This window comes from Chelonia mydas, chromosome 2 (assembly GCF_015237465.2).
Source record: "Chelonia mydas isolate rCheMyd1 chromosome 2, rCheMyd1.pri.v2, whole genome shotgun sequence".
NCBI lineage: Eukaryota > Metazoa > Chordata > Testudines > Cheloniidae > Chelonia > Chelonia mydas.
Window position 1 is genome coordinate 29,297,570 of NC_057850.1, and position 21,353 is coordinate 29,318,922.

Here is a 21,353-nt window from a genome sequence, read left to right on the forward strand (position 1 = left end):
CCATTATTTTGGTTTAAGCCCATCTCAAATCTGAGTGTCATTACTTTTGTGAATGAGGGTTTGTAGGGTTAGGTAGTAAAATTATTTAATCAGTTAAAATAGTATGATTAGCTTTAGAACCAGCACCTGTTAAAACACACAAACACATGTATCTACACAGATATACACAGAGTATATGGCTCTAAAGCCACTGGACACAGCCAGAATAAGACAAAGTGAAAAAAGAAAAGCGTCGAAAGCAGAAGGTGGCAGCTCAGTAATTAATTTTAAGTCAAGCATCTGATCACAGATTATCATTAGATGCTTGACTGAAACAACATATGTATTTCCCAAAGAATTATATGGGTACATTTTAATTTATGTTGATCAGATTTTGACATATATAGCATGATGTTATGTTAACATGACTAAGAAAAGAATACCTGAAATGTCCGTTAAAAAAAACCAAAACATCTCATTTGGATTACAGGTTGAAACACTCTAGTCAGGCACTCTTTGGTCTGGCATGATTTCATTTTATGTTTTTTAAGCTTTATCTACTTATTTCCTTGTGCCAATACAGTAAAATTGTGTAACAACACTAACCATTTGTTACGAAGAGAGATGGTAAGCCTTGGCTAGGCAGCATTGCAAATGTTGTTCCGTTTATTCACCTCGGCGAGATAAAAATAAAAAGAGACCTGCTCTCTACAATATTGACCTCCCGTGGTTCGGCAAATTCTCTGGTTCAGCACCAGTCAGTTCCCGAGGGTGCCGGACTAGAGAGGTTCAACCTGTATTTGAATAGCCCAACCCATATTGTATTGTAAGTGAACTCAAATATAATTAGATACAAAGAAAAATTCAAACCATTATCAAAATACTTTGTAGATTTAATGTATGTTCACATCTTTACTTTTATGGTTCATAGTATCAAAAGTAATATGGAGAAATATTTGTGTAAAATCAGATTTATTTGCTATATTGATTTTAATTTTATAATTAGAGATGTTTCTGGAAAAAATAACAGAACTGACAGAAATATCATGGTGCTTTACAGCCTCCAGTTTCTTGCTTTTGATACCGAAGCATCACATGATATACTACGAGTTTGGGATGGGCCACCAGAAAATGAGATGCTACTCAAGGAAATTAGTGGATCTCTTATTCCAGAAGGCATTCACAGCACACTGAACATAGTGACTATCCAATTTGACACAGACTTTTATATCAGCAAATCTGGGTTTGCCATCCAGTTTTCAAGTAAGTTAATATTTTTTAAATAGAAACGTATATAGTGCTCCTTGAGTCAATTGTGGTCATGTTCTTCCTCTCATTGAAGTCAATGACGTAATTTTCATCGGCTTCAATAGAGTAGAATAAGCCCCCAGTTTGTAGTAAGTATTATAAAGCTGTATTTTTGTCATGTTTTTGACAGAAAGTGTTGTTTCCATGGTTTAAAAAAATCCATGACTTTTGCTATGTTGGCATGGGTTCAAAGGTAGCTGAGAGACAGCAAGAATACTCATGATTAGGGCCAGTGGCTTGCAACAGAGGAGGTGGAGGTGATTCCACCCTTCTCTGATCCATGGAAGAAGGAACGGGAGCTAGCATAACTGCTTTCAGAAAGATCTGTGCAGAGATCCTGCTGCCTTTGGATTGGCTGAGGTGCTGAAGAAAGAGCAATGTTTCTCTCCTGCTTACCTTCTTGCACTGCTTCATCTACTGGATTTAACAATCAGGCAATGTGATTGTGGTTTTAAACTGTTAGTCCAATGTTACTACTTTTTTTAATGGTTAAACCAAAGAAATAATGTAACTTTGGTTTGGGTTTTTTCCTAGTGTTTCCAAGCAATTGTTTTCCAAATCTTTACTGTGACAAACTATTAGTTATGAGACCTAATCTACTTACTAAGACAAGACTACCAGACTTCAAAGAAAGTCTAAGAATACTAAGTCTGATAATTATTGGAGGACTGGATCCAGTAGTATCATTTGCTTCAGCAGCGTTGGCACTCCTTAACTATGCTTAACTTAGGCTCTGTATATTTGATAATAATCCCACTCACTTTGTTGTAAGAATATTCATCGATATGTATATTCATGTACATACACACTAATATCTTGGAGTAGCTGAGTAGCTGGTGGGCGAGGTGAATATGATGTGTGTGACTGACAGAGGTTGGGTGGAAGAGGCTTCTGTGGTGGGAAGTTCCTGTCACTGCTCAGTCTCATGCTCTTTCTACAGCCATGTGGCTCCCCACACAATATCCTGATTATCCTTCTCCCCCACACAAATGAACCTGGTTCTCCCACAGCCCACAACATATTGCCTCCACTGTTTAACTCACACAGCCCTGCTCCACCACGCTCCCATACACACCCATAGGCAGCCTTCCTTCTCAATCCTTAATCACACTTTCTTAGTTGGTGTTTGGGGTAATATGTTGTGCAGGAGCATGGGGAGAAAATGGTGTGCTTGGTCATTTAGCTAGTCAATGGAGGAGCATATGGCTAAAGAGAGAGGGAGCATGAGGCTGAGCACAGAGAATGGGGGAATTGGGCCTGTGTGTGGAGTGAGGTGGGGTAAATGTGCTCGAGCTGGGAAACAGGTAGCGGCAAAGAATTGCAGAGAGGATCTCCCCTCTGACTCTGTCAGATACTCTATCAGAGTGGAGCTTCACACTGATGAACTAGAGGAGTTCATATGAACAGAGATTCACCCAGATTCACTTCTCTGTACTCCCACCATAAATGCTGAGGCTCTTAGTGCTGTGAGGCGTCCATGAAATGTTATGACTTCAACACTCAACTTCTCCTCCAGCCCAAGGATCTTGCATACCACTGTTCCTCTCTGCACACAATCCTCTTAGTGAGAGGGACACCAAAAATAGGTGAGGCTCACATCATATATTCCTTAAATTGTCCAACTTTAATTAATTTTAATTCACAGACTCATCAACGAATTGCAAATTTTAAGAAAATCCAGTGTTTTCTCTCAGACTATATATTGTACAATTGGGGTAGATACTCGGTATTCTCAATTCAAAATGAAAATTAAATTCCTGCTTTTAGTTAAAATAAATAAAAAAGAGTGAGTGAGAAAGGGAGATAATTTCAGGTTCTAATGTACTTTCTTTCATTGTCTAATGCTTCTTGAATAAAACAGATGATGACAGCATAGTTTCTCTTAGGGTATAATTAACAAAGAAAAAATATGAGCTTTTACTCTACTTTTGCTATTTCTTGAAATGCAGATTTTGAGTATCCAATAGGATTATTAACATATTTTAGCTTGCTAGTCATTTTAATCAGTGGCAATGTAAATTGTATGTTTAATTATTCACATGATACTGAGTGTTTTTTTAGTTAAATTAAATGTTTATTATTAGAACAGGATGCTCACACTTTCACTGTCAGTTGTGTACAGCTCTGTATTCTGTGATGTAGCTGTAAAAGAGGTTGGTCAATCAACTGCACGTGCATAACTCAATGACTCCAATGGATGCAACTGATGAGATAGCCAGAGCAAAATTATAGCCTACACTGAACTAGAATAGAATTTGATTCCATTTATAGATTGTGCAATAGATATGAACAGAGAGATTTAGAAAATAGTTAATAATAAACAGGGTGTAATGCCACAATGGTCTTCAAAGTAAAGGAGAGAAGGAGGTATACTGCATTATACATATAGTATACAGAGAAATTAAACAATAATTATCATTCTTTTATCTACTATACTATATGCAGAGCTGGTAGCACTATCTGATATTAAGATTATCTCGCACTTCCCACTCTAATACCTTGTTTTTAGTTGTTTATAATTTTGCCAAACTTGAACAGTTTTGGCTGAAATTTTACATGGAAGTGTCTGCATTAGGCTGAATTTTGTATCATCTATCTATCTATCTATCTATCTATCTATCTATCTATCTATCTATCTCAGCCAAAACTGTTCAGCCATTTCCAAGAACTAGGATAGGGGAAAATAAAGTATTTTGTCCATGTTAAAAATGAACTCTTTAGATTTTTCTTTGCTATGTTCTGGTGTTCCCAAGCTTTGGAGCAGGGACTTGAAATTTGGCAGGGAGTTGCCCTTGTGTCAGGAATATGCCTTTTTCTATCCTTGTGAAAATCCACAGAAATTTATCCAAGTTATAAACCTTTGAAAAGTTCAATAGAGACTTCTTAGATATTAGCAGCTAAAGTCCTCCAAGATTCTGTGCTCACTGTGCACGCTCAGGTTTCAGAGTAGCAGCCATGTTAGTCTGTATTCGCAAAAAGAAAAGGAGTACTTGTGGCACCTTAGAGACTAACCAATTTATTTGAGCATAAGGTTTCATGAGCTACAGCTCACTTCATCGGATGCATGCGATTCATCCGATGAAGTGAGCTGTAGCTCACGAAAGTTTATGTGCACACTCAAACCTCTAACAGCTACTAGCACTGACTAGACTGTGCATGGGCCGTTCCTGCAAAGCAGATGAGCATGCTCCAGCCAAGGGCTATACGGATGAAGCCAAACTTTTCCTGCAATGGCTGCTCCAAGTTCCTCTGGGCCATGGTGGGGCTGGGCACTGGAACTGAAAGCAGGGAGTCTGTCTCTCCAGTGTTCTCAATGGCTTCCTACTGGCACCCAGGTAGTATGGACGAGGAAGCAAGCTGAGTCCAGTGCAGAGAAGCCAAAAGCTGGACCGGGGCAGGGGAAAAGGAATAGATTAGGACAAAGAATCTGGTGAAATGGACTGGAGGGAAAAGAAATTGGGACTAGGATTTGAGGGGGAAGTCTGGGAGTAGTGAGGGAGACAAGGACTGGTTAGTCAAGGGGACTGGGGCTGGGGGAATCCAGTGAAGGAATTGGCATTGGGGGACTGGGACCCAGTTGTCTGTGGGGCACTAAAATCAGATGAGGGGCTGGGGCCAGGGGAGACGGAGACTAGGCACTAGTGGAGGGAGCAGGGGTGAGAGGGAGGAGAGATAGATTTGACATGGAGGTGGCATGGGGATGGAGAATTGGGACTGACTGGGCAGGGTAGAGAACAAGGGAAGGGACTGAGGATGGCAGACTGTGAGAAACCTTAATTCAGCCCCTTTGTACATAAACATTACATTTGTCTTTAATTACGCAATCACATAATCTTTTTCTCCCATGGGATCCTTACCTTATTCACTTCACATGATAAACCCATTCTGGGGGATGAATGAAGATTATGTAATGTAGGAGCCTGTTGTCTGTAGGACCCCTATCTCATTTGTTGTAGAAGGTGGAAGATGTGTAGTAAATGAAGCAGGTGATTTCAGGAAGAGAAGAAAGGTCCTCATGGTTAGGGAGCTGAATGCTGCCCTGGAGAATTGGATTCTATCCCTGTCTCTATCACAGAATTTCTGTGTGATGCTAAGACTGTCACTTAAACCAGATTTTTGGAGGTGGTCATTGATTGCGTGTTCCTTATTTTCTGGGTGCTCAGCTTGAAACCCTGGGCTTGATTTGCAGAATTGATGAGCATGCACATCTGCAGCTGAAGTCAATGGGAGCTGAGCTTGCATATATAAAGTGCTATATAGTGCTAAGTACTCTGAAGCAATACAATTCTAAGTGTCTCAGAGTCGGGCCCAAAAGTAATGGGTGCTTTTGAACTTAATCTCTCTGTGTCTCATCTGCCCATCTGTGAAATGGAAATAATACCACCCCTAACTTCACATTTTGAAGAAGCTAAATTAATTAATGTCTGTGAAGCATTTGAGTACTGTATTGATGAGGGCCATAGAAAAGCCCATGACAAAATTAATAATTCTATCTTCAGTGCAGAGTTTGAAGATCCTCCAGTAAAGAAAGCTTGGGGCTACACTTTGAACAATAAGGAGAAAACAAAATATTGAATAGCTGCTCATTAAATGAGCACCATTTAGTCTGTTCACTGAAAGACGCATGGGTACGTGAGGAAAAAAAGAGCATGATGATGATGTAATTAAAGACTGAATCATAATGCATATGCACAAGGAGGCCAGGATAAATTTGCACAGGCTACCTTAATTCTGGCATTTTCTAACTTTCGGGTACTTGACTTCACAATCGTAACAGTGCACTTTTAACATAGGTTATTTGTTTGGGTGTAATGTGTGTAAATGGCCCATTGTCTTCAGTGGGAGCAGGATCAGACCAAGAGTCTGTAAATGGTACCCTTTCTGTGTCCCATCCTGCTCCCATTGAAAACTGAGGATTTTACCTTTGTCTTTAATGGGAAAAACATCTATGCCTCTGTGAGTTTAATCTTTTGAGGGCCAGGCTATTTTTATAATAAGATAAATCAAGTCCAGACTGTCATTACTGTAAGACCGGAAATCCTGACTCAGTAACTTGTATCTACTTTTCGTAGTTTGAGGCTAGACATGCCTTGTTTCAAGCAGATGGATGTACTGCAGAAACCATCAAACATAATATGCATGCTTTGTTATGCTTATTTAACCTCAAACTAATAATAATTATCTAAGGAAAGTGTGAACAGAGATTTCAAGACTCTTGAAGACTGAAAGATTTACTCAGATATGCATTTTCTTTCCTTTTCTTAGAGAAAACTTTACTTCCTCTGTTCCCATTCTGTTTATTTTATATAATATCTCTTAAGTTTCCACAAATAATTCTCCTACAAACAATTTTAATTACTCTCATAAAACCCAAGTAAATGTGGCTTTGACATATTCAGTTGTCACTGCAGGGGCCTGGGCAAATATTGTATCAGTTACTGTTCCAATTCAAATCAAGGATAAACTTAATATTGGTAAAGTTATCCTAAAAGACCATATCATGACATTCAAATGATGACTCTAACACACACACACACACACACACACACATTTTACCTTAAGTAATTAACAAAAATACAACCATTAATTATGTTGTGGAATACTTCTAAAGCATGTCGCAGACATTTACACACAATCACTGTTACTGTAGCAGTTCTAGGTTAGTATTATGTTGCATTGCTGGGAAGGGAGAAAGAATGGGAGGTCATCCTGTTTTTGTATTGTTCCATTTGCCATGGTGTCTGAGGACAATAGAAGCACAGGCCAGACCAGAGGCAATTGCTGTGGGGGTGGAAAAGAAGACAAGGGAGATGAGATGTGCTGGCATAGTATCATTTCCTGTGAGGAAGCTTGAGAATTATAAATGCCTACTGTCCTGATTTCTAGATTCCACGCACATTTTCAACAAAATTTTGGAGTGGGGTTTTTGTTCTACATGTTCCTTTAGAGAGTGTTCTGTGTTACTGCTTCATGTATGATATACAGTTAAGCAACCACATCCCCGCAGTGCTAAATTGCTTCTCAGGTTGACATTGGTATCCTTATTAAATCATCTTTTTTTCCAGTCAGTATCTGGACTCCTGAACTAGAGGGCGCAAAATGAGTTTGAGCCTTTGAAACTCACAATCTCTTCACATTTTACAAATCTAATGTAGTCAAAGAACAAAAATGCCTAAATGTCTTAATTTAAAGGGTGATGGACATGACTTTGCCATGGGTCTGAAGTCTTCTTTTAAGCCTAGGGTGGCCTCTGAATTTTCCAATGCCTTATGTGCACAAGACTTTGCACCTCATACCTGGGGAGTGCAAGTTGTAGGTATGGCATCCTGCTTTAGGCCCAGGGTGACCTCTTCATTTTCTAAAACCTTATGGGCACCTTCAATAACAGAACTTCTGGAATCTCTTCATTTTAAACTAAATAACTTTCAAATTTCCATGGACTCCTTTGAGACCAAGTGAAATAAAACTGAGGGGATGAAACTGCAAGGAGTGTCCACTGAAACATAAATAACAAATAGTGGAAAAAAGTGTAAGAAAAGCAGCATGGACTGAAAACTCTGTGTGTGCAGGCACTTCAGGAAAATGAGAGTGTTTGAAAAGTAAACAGTGCTACTGCAACATTAGGATTTTGGGACATCCTATCTAAGACAGAGGGTCAGAATCCATGATGTAATTAAAAACCTGATGCCAAAGGTCCCAAGCCATGAATCTGAGGATGACCTTATTTACTGAGAATGGTTTTACAATGATGTATCCAAATGTAGCACATAAACATGAAGGGATTGTCCATATCACATTTTCCACATCTGGCTGAGACAGGTTACTCTGGGACTCATTCAGATCTTGAATATCCCAAATAAAAATCAGGAATACTCCTTTCAGGCCATAAGAGTCTGCATGAAGCACAAATCGGGCCCTGCAAACAAATGAAATAAAAAGAGAAAGGAACAAATATCTGTTTTGACTCAGACATGCACTATATAATCCAGGTCCAGACAGATGAATTAAAATTAATCAAAAAGCTTTTCTTCAGTTGACATTGCCTTCATTGCAACTAAAAAGTAATTTATGGTAGAGAGAGATATGGTTTTCAAAGTGAAGGCATCATTCAAGGAGTTGGAAGATGGCCTTTCTAAGATTTCTTTTAAAAAAGTTTGCTTTCCTGACTTCCAGAACATAATTTCAATCTGTCTATAATATATTGTTTCATTACTGGGCTGGCGGCTTGATTCAAAGCCCACTAAATTTTACTAGAGTCTTTCTATAGACTTCAGTGGACTTTGGATCAGACACTCTAATTATGATTAATATGATAGCAGTTAATTGTGGTATAAAGATATTCCTTTCCCCTCTCCTCCCCAGACCTCAAATACCCAAATTAAATAACCAAACAACTAAAGATGAATCGACTAACTTCAGCTGATTGTGAGTCTAAAATGGCACAGTTACGGTTACTATGTTGTACTTTTTTGTTTGTGTAATATTGTTTGAGTTGTTTATAATTAATGTTTAAAATATATTGAAACAAGACATTGTACCCATATCCATGTAATTGTTAACCTATGTGATAAACTCAGGACAAACAGCTGCAAGGGGGAGGGGTAGAAAACAGTCCAGAAGGTTAAAAGACCCTCCTCCCTATCAACTGAGGAGGGGTGATTACAGGTCAATCAGGTTCAGTTGAGAAGGGGTTACCTGAGGTCAATTAGGATCAGCTGATTCCAACTAAGGGCTCCCTGAGGCTTTTTTAAACCCTCCCCTGTTGGGAGAAGAGGAGGCGGAGGCGGAGGCGGAGAAGGAGAGAGGGAAGGACTCAAGCTGGCAGTAGCAGCAAGGGAGCAAGCTTCTCCAGGAGGGGAGGCTGCATTCCCTCCCATAAAGGAGAAAAACAGGCCCAAAACACTGGCTGAGAGAAGGATGGACTACCCCATGCAGCCTAGAGGGACTGTTTTACCCCAAGCCTGTTTCACCAAGGCAAAAAAAAGAAAAATAGCTGAGGATGATGAGACCAAGAAGGTACCTTGCCATACCTGACAATACGAGTTGTATTTTAACCCCTGCAATAAAAACCAAGTTAAAATACATATTGTATTCCTATATGAAAATATCTTAAATATATTTTATTACAACCCATATCTGACTTTTAAGAGAGAGATTGAAGAGCTAAAATATAAGCTATTGTAATCTCCTACCAATACATGGTTTTCAAATGATGTTGTAAATAGTAGACAACCTTTAATAGATTCCCAGGCTTAGCACTGTATCCCTGTCTGGTCACTGATTTATGACCGCATCTGTCTCCCAGATTTTCTGCTTCTCCACTTTGCTTGAACAACCCCCTGTTCCCACACAGTTCCATTTGGGAAGGTTTCCTGAGATGAAACTTCTGCAATTTTGTGCTCTATTTCTCCAATGGCCGAGACTTCTCGTGCTGCTGTCCTTAATCTTCAGTGGATTTCAGAATGGATTTCTGAGATTCAGCTTTTTTCTGTACTACTGGATTTTTTGTTTACGATTTTACGGCGTTGTTGGTACAGGTGTCACTCCTTAATGTATAGTTACTCTTTTACCCCTCTTAAACAGAAACGATAAGACTTTTTTCCTGTTGTTTATGCTGTAAGAGACAATTTTTCTCACCTCTATTTTTTCAGGGCCTGATCTGATGATTTCAATAGGCTTTAAATTAGGCCATTAATTTAATTAGGCAATTTAATTTAATTTAATTAATTAATAATTTGATGTGCAGCTTTCAGAAACTTGAGAGAAATTTCCTGTCAGAAATATTCATTAATGTACAGACTCCTGAGTTTTAGGACTATGTTTTTTGTTTTGTTAAGAGGTCCAGGACCATTGAAAGACTTAAACATATGAAGCTGTTCTGTGGATTTATTTCTTCCATCACTCGCTGCCCATCTCTCTCTTTCAAGCTAGCCATCATTTCTAAGGCTACAGCTAGTTACATTGGTGCCCATGAAAAGCTTTCAATTCCTGTCACAGGTTAGTGATTGGCACTAGTGGCAGCAGTAATTGTTAGCTCTTTCTCACTCTTAAATCAGTAGTATATGGGATGTGTTTTCTCTGTACAGGTAGATATTGTGAATTAATGTTTACACATAAAACACCCTGTTGGTGCCTTGTAGCCAAAGGTACTTTAGGCTATAGTATTCCTATCTGAGAACAACTAACAATTGACAGAAAAATAAAATGGTTTCCTTGGTCCTCTCTGCAGAAGCTGTCAATTTTGGCGTAGTTATTTTAATTTTAATTAAAATGAACCCTGAGCCACAAACTCTTTCCTGACTTAAACCATATGCAACCCCGTTGGGACAAACTGCTCCCATTTATACCACTGTAAAGCCCAAGTAAATCTCTTGATCTTAGTGGAGTTACTCTAGATTTACAAATGTACAACTGAGAGTAAATTTTAACTTAGTCATGAAAATGTCATCATAAATCAGGGAAGGATTTGATTCTAATTAGTAATGTATTGTCCCTCAAAATAATGTTTAAAGTCCAAATTTTAATTTCACATTTGTAAAACGCATCTTCTTTAATCCTGATAAATCTGCTAACATTCTTTCTTTTCAAGCTATGTGGAAACATGTACCACACATCTGAGATAACAAATCTGGCTGTTAATAATGAAGTGATGAATCAATGGGGCTTTCTTCACCTACTAATGGAAATCACCCCAGAACCTTATAGTTTTCTATAAAACAAAACAAAACTGAAAGTGAAAAAAAAAAATCTGTTCTCTGACCCAAATGCAGAACTGTAGTGAATGAAAATACTCTTATGCTGTATTTCTAACAGAGTTCTCTGTATCTTTCTTATTAATCCTTTCTTGTTTGTTAATCATTTCTGTTTCATTAAATTATTTAAAGCTGACATCTGATCTAAATGGTGCACGGTCAAAATGTTGCCATACGAATAAATTGGTATGAGTCAGTGGCTTTGAAATGTTGGCAACTAAAATATTTTGAAGATTTAGATTATAGCATGTATTTTATTTTTCATTATGCAATAGCCAGTAAAAATAGATTCAGAGATATATGGGTTAAACTATTCTGGGTGCCACTTCCTCTTCTAGTTGCTGAATGAGACAGGGGTCTGTCTATGGATACTTTTATGACCCCATTCACCATAGTATTTGAATATCTAAAGTGGTGGTGGGAGCTGGCCAGCCATAGTAGCATTCAGGTAATAAAATAAGTTGTTTGCGTGCTCCTACTGTACATAAAGGGGATCTTGATCGTCTGGCTGAGGAGCAGCCCCCATTAGGGAGGAAAGCTGCATGAGGCCTGGGCATGCTGCTCTCTGTCCTCCACCTGCAAAGAAGCTTTTTCCCCAGCTGACTAACATGCAAGTTCTTCTTTCTTTGACATATTGTAAATTTGTATTTGCTTCCCTTATTATATTGATTAGTCTACAGTCTATTCTGCTGCAGTTATGAGAACAGCCTGCTACAGAAAAGTCACAGCATGTTAATGAACTTCTCAGTTAAGGTTGCTGGAAGTTGACTTGGTGCACGCTCTAAGTCTTTCTGTAGGAAGAGAGTCTCCTCTGGATTATACCGAGGAAATGTGGAGAGCAGATTGAGAGCTACAGAAAGTTAGGAAACAATAGTTTCTTTTTTCAGGCCTTGCTACTGACTCACTGTTTGTCCTTGGGCAAATCAGTTTACTGTTTTGTGCCTCAATTTCCCCTTTTGTAAAATGCTTTGAGATCTGCAGATGAAAAGTGTTATATACAGTTTATTATGTACTGAGTCAAATTACCATGCCCAGGAGCTAAAAATAAGCAGAGGGTCTTCTGATCATCTTTTAAATAGTTAGTTGAGTTCAAAGGGGTCTCACATCTTAAAGATCAACCTTGGCTCAAACTGCTTATATATTTTTTGGTCATAAACTATTATGTACTATATAGTTGAGGTTTCTGGCATGTTCCCGAAGCTCCCGCAGGCCAGGAACGGTGAACCAGGGCCACTGGGAGCTGCAGGGGGCTGTGCCTGCAGATGGTCAATGTCTGCAAAATGTCTTGTGGCCCATCATCAGATTACCTTGAGGGGTTGCTTGCGGCCCATGGGCCACAGGTTGCTCACCACTCATCTGGACACTGTTGTGGGACTCAAAGACATGTGGGCTTAATTCTACCATATACTTCCTGTCTGATCTTTGGCAAGTAATTCAGGCTAAGTCTACCTTGCAATTAAATACCCACGACTGGCCTGTGTCAGCTGACTCGGTCTTGCAGAGCTCACGCTATGGGGCTGTGTAATTGCAGTGTAGACGTTCAGGCTCAGGTTGGAAACCAGGCTCTATGACTCTCCCCCTTCATGTGGTCCCAGAGTCTGTCTCCAGCTTGAGCCTGAATGTCTACACCACAATTAAACAGCCCCTTGGCCAAGCCCCATGAGGCTGAGTCAGCTGACATGGGACAGGTGTGGGTGTTTCATTGCAGTTAGACATACCGTCAGGCTTTGTGTCTTTCAGTTCCCCATCAGTAAGTTGGGGACAATAATTTCCTATCTCACAATATTTAGCTATCTTGCTAAATACTTGGAAGGTCTGTATATCTGAGGTAATGGGAGCCTGGTAGGTAGATAGAGAGAATGATATTGACTGAGGCCAGTGCAGTTTCAATGCTGTATCATTCCATTCCAATTCTAAAACCAGAATGACATGAGTCAATAAAATCTGAGGGCTTCAGATATATAATTAGCATTGTCTCACTACAACCTTCTCAATAATCTCTTCCAAAGAAGGAAGATTAGTAACTGGGTGATAATGGGCATGATTCTCAATGTCTAGGGAATATTTCTTGAGCTAAGAGCATTTTTTTTCTTTCAGAGAATTTGGTTATTTGCCATCAGATTTGTCTCTGTGTGTGTGTATCTATATCTATGTAACACCAACCCACACAGGGGCATGGGCAATGGGTGTCAAACCTGGGACCTCTTGAGCTAAATGCACAAGCCTTGACTGCCAGAGCTGAAACACACATCTCTCTTAGCTAAGGCTGTAGCAGGTCCATCAATCTCTAGCTGGCATAGCCACCACTAGAGGGGGACAGAGTGTCACTCCAAGCAAGCAGGGCTTACATACATCCAAAGAGGGGATAGAGCTGGTATAAAATGGCTGAAAATATTGTGGTCAATCATAACTGGAAGGAAAAAATGGTGTAAGTGGAAATGAAGACATTATAGACACCAATTTCTCTAAAAGGAAAAAGTGCTCTGTTGAAATAAAATAGGTTCCAAACCTGTTTGGTGGCACTTTTTTGCTGTATGGCAACCCATACTGTCCTATTTCCCAGACCTAGTAGTGGAAGTGATCTGCCTGGCTGAGCCTAGTATCTGAAATCATATGTCCATTAATTAATTTGGGACTGGTTTTCAAGCACAGTTTTGAAGCTGTGGGCAAATGTTAAGGAATAAAAAGCATTCAGTAGTGCATAGTTATATTTAGAGAGAGAGATGTAATTATGAGCCGTACTGGAAAAGAAAAAGCTCTGAAAATTACCCAATAAGACTTGATAAGGGCTGTGCCGTATTTTTTGCTTTTAAAATCCATTCTGTTCAAAGCCATCTGTAGGAAATTTGTAAATAAAAAATAATGTAGTATAATGTATTAACCTCATGTCTGTTACCCATTTTTTTCTTTCTTAAAAGATACAAACTATGACTGTTAATAAAAATAATTAATAATTAATATATAATTTCTCAGCTTGGAGCCAGGACAATGTCAAGGAATTTGTAAGCCCAATAAGCAGAAGTTTATGTAACTGCTAGTTTTAAAAATTACATGGGCTCTAAAACTTGGGAAACACAGAAAATACACACACACACACATTGCAATCGGAATTAAGTTCATGATTTTGTTGATACTGCTCCCAAATCTGTATTGGATCAACAGAAGCTACAGGAGTTAAAAGTAGTTAGAATGTATTTTAATCAGTAATTCAGCAGATATGTCAAGTGCAGTCTGACAGCAGAGTGGCCATTTTGCACCATTACTCTTCAGAGAAGAGCTGCTCCTAAAAGTTGGATTTGGGATGGTCATTGTGAGATTTGAAGTCAATACTTAAGTAAAGGTGTTAGCTCAGGTTTGAGGCAGCTTGAATTTTTTAAACAACTGTCTGGATTTTTTTTAAACAACTGTCTGAACTGCCCTTGGTTCAGGACAATATGAGTTTGAAATACAGTACCCCGACTTATGGAAAGACTTAAATAAGGTGCATAGGGTTTGGAAATACACATTGGGCTTAGACAGGTTAAGAATAAACTTGTTTGGGAAATGTTTTTTTGTCTGAGATGCTCTGGCTTCTAGATTGCTTGGAATTTGAGAAGCTTGGAGTTTGAATACAATAGGGCTGTGTCCTGAAAATGCATTCCATAAAGTTAAACCAAACAAAGCCACAAACCGCTCCCCTTCCCCTGCCAAAGAAAAACAACCCAAAACACTTTGGCACGTATTCAGTGGTGTTATTCCTGATTTATACCAGTATAAAAGAAGAGAATCGGGCCCTTTAAATTATAGTACAGTTGCCATGCATTCAAAAAACTCAATTTATAAATCACTGTTGACTGCAAGTAATCTTGATACATTTTACAAATTAACTCTATCAGTGGTTACATTATTACACCTACATTGCTATGTTCAAAAAATAGCTTTATTGTATATAAATGGAGCTGTCATCTCCTGGAAGTAACAGTCAAATAACAAATTGTCATGGCTTTTGAATTTTCAGGAAACTTTGAACCCCCTGAGGATGTTATTTCCTTTCTGAGATAGAAATGATTGACATAGACACAGAATATCAACTTTATTTACAAGAATGTACACCGGTACATGATTATTAGAGGACTCCATGACAATGCATTTTATACCATGCCTCATGGAGTAATAGATTCATAAATTTCAAAGCCAGAAAGGATCATTGTGATTATCTGGTTTGACCTCTTGTATACAACAGGTTTAAGGAAGTACTTCAAATAATGGAGTCAGCCTGTGGAACTTGTTGTCAGGGGATATTGTGAAGGCCAAAAGTATAACTGGGGAAAAAAAGAATTAGATAAGTTCATGGACCATAGCTCCCTCAATGGCTATTAGCCAAGATGATCAGGGATGCAGCCTCATGTTCTGGGTGTCCCTAAACTTCTGACTGCTAGAAGCTGGGACTGGACAATAGGGGATGAATTGCTCAATAAATTGTGCTGTTCTGTTCACTCCTCTGAAGCATCTAGCACCAGCCACTGTCAGAAGACAAATACTGAGCTATATGGACGATTGGTCTGACCCAATATGGCCAGTCTTATGTTCTTAGAACATGGGCCAGAGAACTTACCCAAAATAATTTCTTTTGAATTAAAAAAAATAAAATCCAATCTTGATTTTAAAATTGCCAGGAATGGAGAATCCACCATGACTCTTGGTAACTTGTTCCAATAATTAATTATCCTCATGGTTAAAATTTTAATGCTTTATTTCCAGACTGAATTTGTTTAGCTTCAACTTCCAGCCTTTGCATCTCGTTATACCTTTGTTTGCTAGACTGAAGAACCCATTATGAAATATTTGTTCCCCATGTACTTATAGACTGTGATCAAGTGACCCCTTAATCTTCTCTTTGTTAAGCTAAATAGATTGAGCTCCATGAGTCTATTCCTATAAAGCATGTTTTCTAAACCTTTAATTACTCTTGTGGCTCTTCTCTGAACCTTCTCCAATTTATCAACATCTTTCTTGTATTGTGGACACCAGAACTGGACACAGTATTCCAGGAGGTGGTCACACCAGTGCCAAATTCAGAGGCAGAATAACCCTCTCTATTGCTAATCAAGATTCCCCTGTTTATGTATCCAAGGATCTCATTAGCCTTTTTGGCTACAGTGTTGCACTGGGAGCTCCCGTTCAACTGATTATTCAACACAACCCCCAAATATTTTCCAAGAGTCACTGCTTCCCAGTATAGAGCCCCCCCCTCCATCTTGTAAGTATGTCCTACATTCTTTGTTCCTAGATGTATGTATTTACATACCACTAAAACATACAGTGTTCACTTGTGCCCAAGCACTCCAGATCGCTCTGTATCTATCACTTGGCCTCTTCATTATTTAACACTCCCCAGTCTTTGTGCCCCTTGCAGACTTTATCAGTGATAATTTATGTTCTCTTCCAGGTTATTGATTAAAAAAAATAAAGATCATAGGGCCATGAACCAATCCCTGAGGGATCTCAATAGAAACACACTCGCTTGATGATGATTCCCCCATTGAGACCTCTCAGTCAGTCCATTTTTAATCAATTTAATGTTTGTCATGTTAATTTTGTATCATTCTTGTGGGTTTTTTTAAGCAAAATGTCATGTGAGACCAAGTCAAATGCCTTACAGAAGTCTTATATTAACACTGTTACCTCTATTAACTAAATTGTAATCTCATCAAAAATGTGTATTAAGTTAGTGTGACAGGATCTAACTTCCATAAACTTACGCTGATTGTCACTGATCCTTTATTAATGGAGTCCTGTATCAGCTGCTCCATTTTCTTGCCTGGGACCAGTGTCAGACTGCCAGGCCTATAATTAACTCGGTAATTCCTGTCAGTTTCAGGATAGTTGCACCTGTATTCCCTCCTCCGTAGTCTTTTGAGGACACCCACTTAAGGTTTCTGGCTCCGAGCTCTCACCTCTCTTGGGCAAAGACGTATTCCTCTCTCCCTCCTGACCAGGATTTTAAGGATGCACAGCTTCCTACCATACATGGTGATCTTTCCAACAAGCCAGTCTAGCTAAATGCTAGCTCCCGTGTTATGCTCTCTGTGAGTGCTATGAAGAGTGTATTGCCAGCCATTACAGGATACGAGATTGCTTTTTTTCTAAGCAAGCATCTTTATTCTAAAGATAAAAGCACTATAGAGAAAACAGGTTTAAAAAAAATGAAAGTTCCTATACTCAAGCTAAAAGCTTACCAGAGATCACCCATCACTGTTATGGCTAACTAAAATGGCTATCTTTAGTGGCTCCTGTTTAACAACCTCGTAAGTTACTACTGAAATGTAAAGAGTATCATCATCACTATGAGAAGAGTAAATCGTGTTTTTTCCCCAAATTCAGAACAGCAATATTTATTGAACCCTTTTTCCTTTTCTGCTTTGTTGTTGTTATTATTAATTATTATTATTATTATTTATTGATGATATTACCATTTCCATCTAGGAACTGGGCCAGTACTTTTCTTAGGATTATTTTTGTTTTTAATATGGGGGGGGGGAACCTCCTACTTATTTTCCTTAATTCTTCTGGTAATAGATTTTTTTTCTTAGTTTTCTACAATCCCTAGTTTCTAAATTAAATTAATTTCTAAGCGGAGCATAGAACATTAGCAGACAATATGGTGTTCAAACCCAGTCTAGCTAGCCTCAAACACTTAGATTGAGCAGGGCTATCGCTCATTCCCCGGTCTAAATCTCACACAAGTCCACCATTGGGCTAGAGTAATTGGCCTGAAAGTGATCAATCTCTTTAAATATTTAAACTGGTGTAATGCCATTGAGTGACTTCAGTGGTGTTATTCCTGATCTACATTGGTGTCTCCTGGCTGGGGTGACCGTGGTGTAAAAGTTGCCCGACCCCTCTGAATCCCCACCGCAGACACATGCACATACCAAACACACACATGAGCACACCGCACACATGTGAACGAACACACACACACGCACAGAGTGCGTGCATGCATATGTAACCCACACACGACCTGGGTGTGGTGCTCTGTCCCATCTAGTGGCACCGAGACCTCTTAGAGAGAGAGTAATGAGTCTGCTCTATAGCCTTAGCTAAGGGGCATGTGGCTTTTAGCTCATGCAGTAGAGGCTTATGCACTAAGCCCCAAAGGTCCCAGGTTCAATGACACCTGCTGACAACACACAAATATTCACTCTATTAATACTTCCCTTGAGCTGTGTGGATCTGTGATAGCTATTAAACTGAGCATTGGATCAGAGTCCTTTTCCCATATGAAATATAGCTTGCAGCAATATATGTATGTTTCATAACTTCACCACAAAGTTCAATAGCTGTGATCAGTAGGGGTCCTTTTGTTGCACCACAAATTAATTACTGCCAAGATAAGAATATAATGCAGATTGTCCTTACACACAATTTTTAATTGAGCATGTCACAAGGAGCTTTACAGTCTATCAACAAGCTTATGATAAGCTGTGGTAGCCAGCTCCATTCACTTCACAGAAATACTTCTTTCAAGACTGCATTGCAGGTGTAATAGCAAGGTTATAAGGGACTTTATCTTTGCTAGAATTTGTGCTTACTCCACAAATTTTCATAGGGAAAGATGATTGAGAGAATTGAACAGCTAATAGAAAGGGATTCTTCAATACAGCCAGAAGGTACTTAAGACAGTTGACGAGAGAGAGGTGGAAGGAAGAAAGGAAATAAAAAAGGCATAAAAATGAGACAAAAGAGAGAATAAGGAGTAGAAAGCAAGACAAAAATCCAATAAAAAAAGACACCTCACAAAGACGATAAATGCATTTCAGAAAAAAATACAAACCGTATTAATAATGAGTGAGTGTCAGACACAGAAAACTAGACTAGGAGTTATACAAAGCAGCTGTTGGGAAAGTTGTGGGACTAGTGGTATCCGAATAACCCCCATTCTCAAGTGATGCATAGATTGCATGAGGATGCATAGTATAGAGCTTTTGCCCACTCCTGTCTCCTGCATGTGCAGTGTTAGATTGGTTTTGTTTTCTGTTTTTTGGTCAGTTGTGGGTTTTTTTTTTTTTTTTTTTTGGTATTTTTTTTGTTTGTTTGTTCGTTTTTTTGGGGGGGGGGGGGGTTGGGTTTTTTTGCATCTGGCCCTATGTAAAGCATGTTTCTGCATTCTAGAATACTTATCCTGGGTATTTTATTTTACTAGGAATCTGACCACTTCCTTTTCCCCTTCAAAGCAAACACATGAGAGAAATGACTAGTTACAAACCATCTCTTACTATGCTGAAAATTATATTTATTGAATTTTAATAGCTGAATGATGAAAGTTGGTATTGACACCGTCAACAGACAAAGAAACTATGAGTATTAGAAATGCAATAAAAGAACTATTAATTTCACCGGGTAGAACAAACACAAGATCCTTTGAAATTAACAGCAATATATTATGAAAGAAAAACTTATGAAGATAATATATTCTTTTAGCTAGGTTTTAACCCTCAGTTATTCTTACAGCAGAAAATGGAATCTGGGAGGAAGTAAAAATAATACATATTACAAGATTACAAATGGAAGTTTTAATACAAAAGATTTGTATATACCAGTAGAGATTGCATTCCATTTGAGTGTATTTTAAGAATACATTACTTCATATATAGAACAACATATAAGACTACCTTTTCAAATCAGTGTTCCAAATAATGCTGGCTAAAAAATGGGAGGAAAAACATTAGCATGCTTTTTTTTGTTGTTTTTTACTTTTAATAGAAATATTCTTATCAGTTCTCTTCACAGTTTGTTTCTGTGTACAGTGGTATGATCTTAAAAGAGCCCGCTGGTTTGAGAGAGGTTCCCTGTGCTTTTAAATGGAGAAAATTGGTAGAACTGATGGTATCTCCCAAACCTAATACATATTTTTAATACAGATACAAATAAGAAACTCAAAAGCATCAGAAGCATGGCAGATCTGTGTAGGTAAAACCAGTGCAGTACCCATACACCATCTTCCCCACAAATCTATCAACCATCTATTGTTATGTAGCTGTATCCTTGAAAAGCTATTACTGACAAATAGGGAATAAAACTTCCAAAGTATTGTGTGACAAGCTGTCTTAATTATCCAACTCTTCTAGTAATTTATAGGTTTTCAGACTGCTTACAGTAAATAATAATAATAATAATAAAAAATTACTCAAAGGGACCAGCTCTTCTTGTCATAAGACTAAAGAGTCTTTGCTTGTTAAAGTACAGAAATTGCATTCCAACATATGTAGCAATGCAAAAAAAAAGTAGATTATATCAATACTGTATAGTAAATTATTTTTTCTTCAAAATTTAAACTACAAAGTATTAATTTATATCAGTCTTGGACTCTGTATCTGATTCTTGAAGTGAGACCGGTTCAGTGTCCTCTCCTTTTTTCTGGGTTGCTCTTCTAAATACTTAAAAATAAGCAGAACTCTAACTGGGATATGAAACTATAGATCTGACCCAGTTTTATTTACAGTGTCTCTTAGATGAAAGTTTTTCCATCTTTTTTTAAGTAAAAGAGGTGTGCAGTTTGGATAAATGCAGAGTTTGATGGTGTGGAAAAAGAATTCATTTGAAATTTTGCTTTAAAAAACATGTTATAGAATAAAGAAGTAACAGCCGTGTTAGTCTGTATTCGCAAAAAGAAAAGGAGTACTTGTGGCACCTTAGAGACTGCTCAAATAAATTGGTTATAAGCTTTCGTGAGCTACAGCTCACTTCATCGGATGCATATTGTGGAAAGTACAGAAGACGTTTTTATACACACAAACCATGAAAAAATGGGTGATTATCACTACAAAAGGTTTTCTCTCCCCCCACCCCACTCTCCTGCTGGTAATAATGTAAAGTGATCACTCTCCTTACAATGTGTATGATAATCAAGGTGGGCCATTACCAGCACAAATCAAGGTTTTCTCCCCCCCCCCCCCCCGACATTCCCCCCCCCCCCCCAAAAAAAACACTCTCCTGTTGGTAATAGCTTATCTAAAGTGATGACTCTCCTTACAATGTGTATGATGATCAAGGTGGGCCATTTCCAGCACAAATCCAGGGTTTAACAAGAACGTCTGGGGGGGGGGTACGAAAAAACAAGGGGAAATAGGTTATCTTGCATGATGACTTAGCCACTCCCAGTCTCTATTCAAGCCTAAGTTAATTGTATCCAATTTGCAAATGAATTCCAATTCAGCAGTCTGTCGCTGGAGTCTGGATTTGAAATTTTTCTGTTGTAGTATCGCGACGTTCATGTCTGTAATCGCGTGACAGAGAGATTGAAGTGTTCTCCGACTAGTTTATGAATGTTAT

The 21,353-nt window shown here is 38.5% G+C and overlaps 1 protein-coding gene across 2 annotated transcripts in view; it reads left to right on the forward strand.

Annotated features, from left to right (window-relative positions):
• CSMD3 (CUB and Sushi multiple domains 3) overlaps positions 1-21,353 on the forward strand; it is a 1,174,472-nt gene that overhangs the window by 805,563 nt on the left and 347,556 nt on the right. For both annotated transcript variants that reach the window (XM_037892097.2, XM_043539165.1), the window contains one exon: positions 1,040-1,242. In XM_037892097.2, coding sequence (XP_037748025.1) covers positions 1,040-1,242 — 203 coding nt within the window. The remainder of the gene's footprint in view (positions 1-1,039; positions 1,243-21,353) is intronic.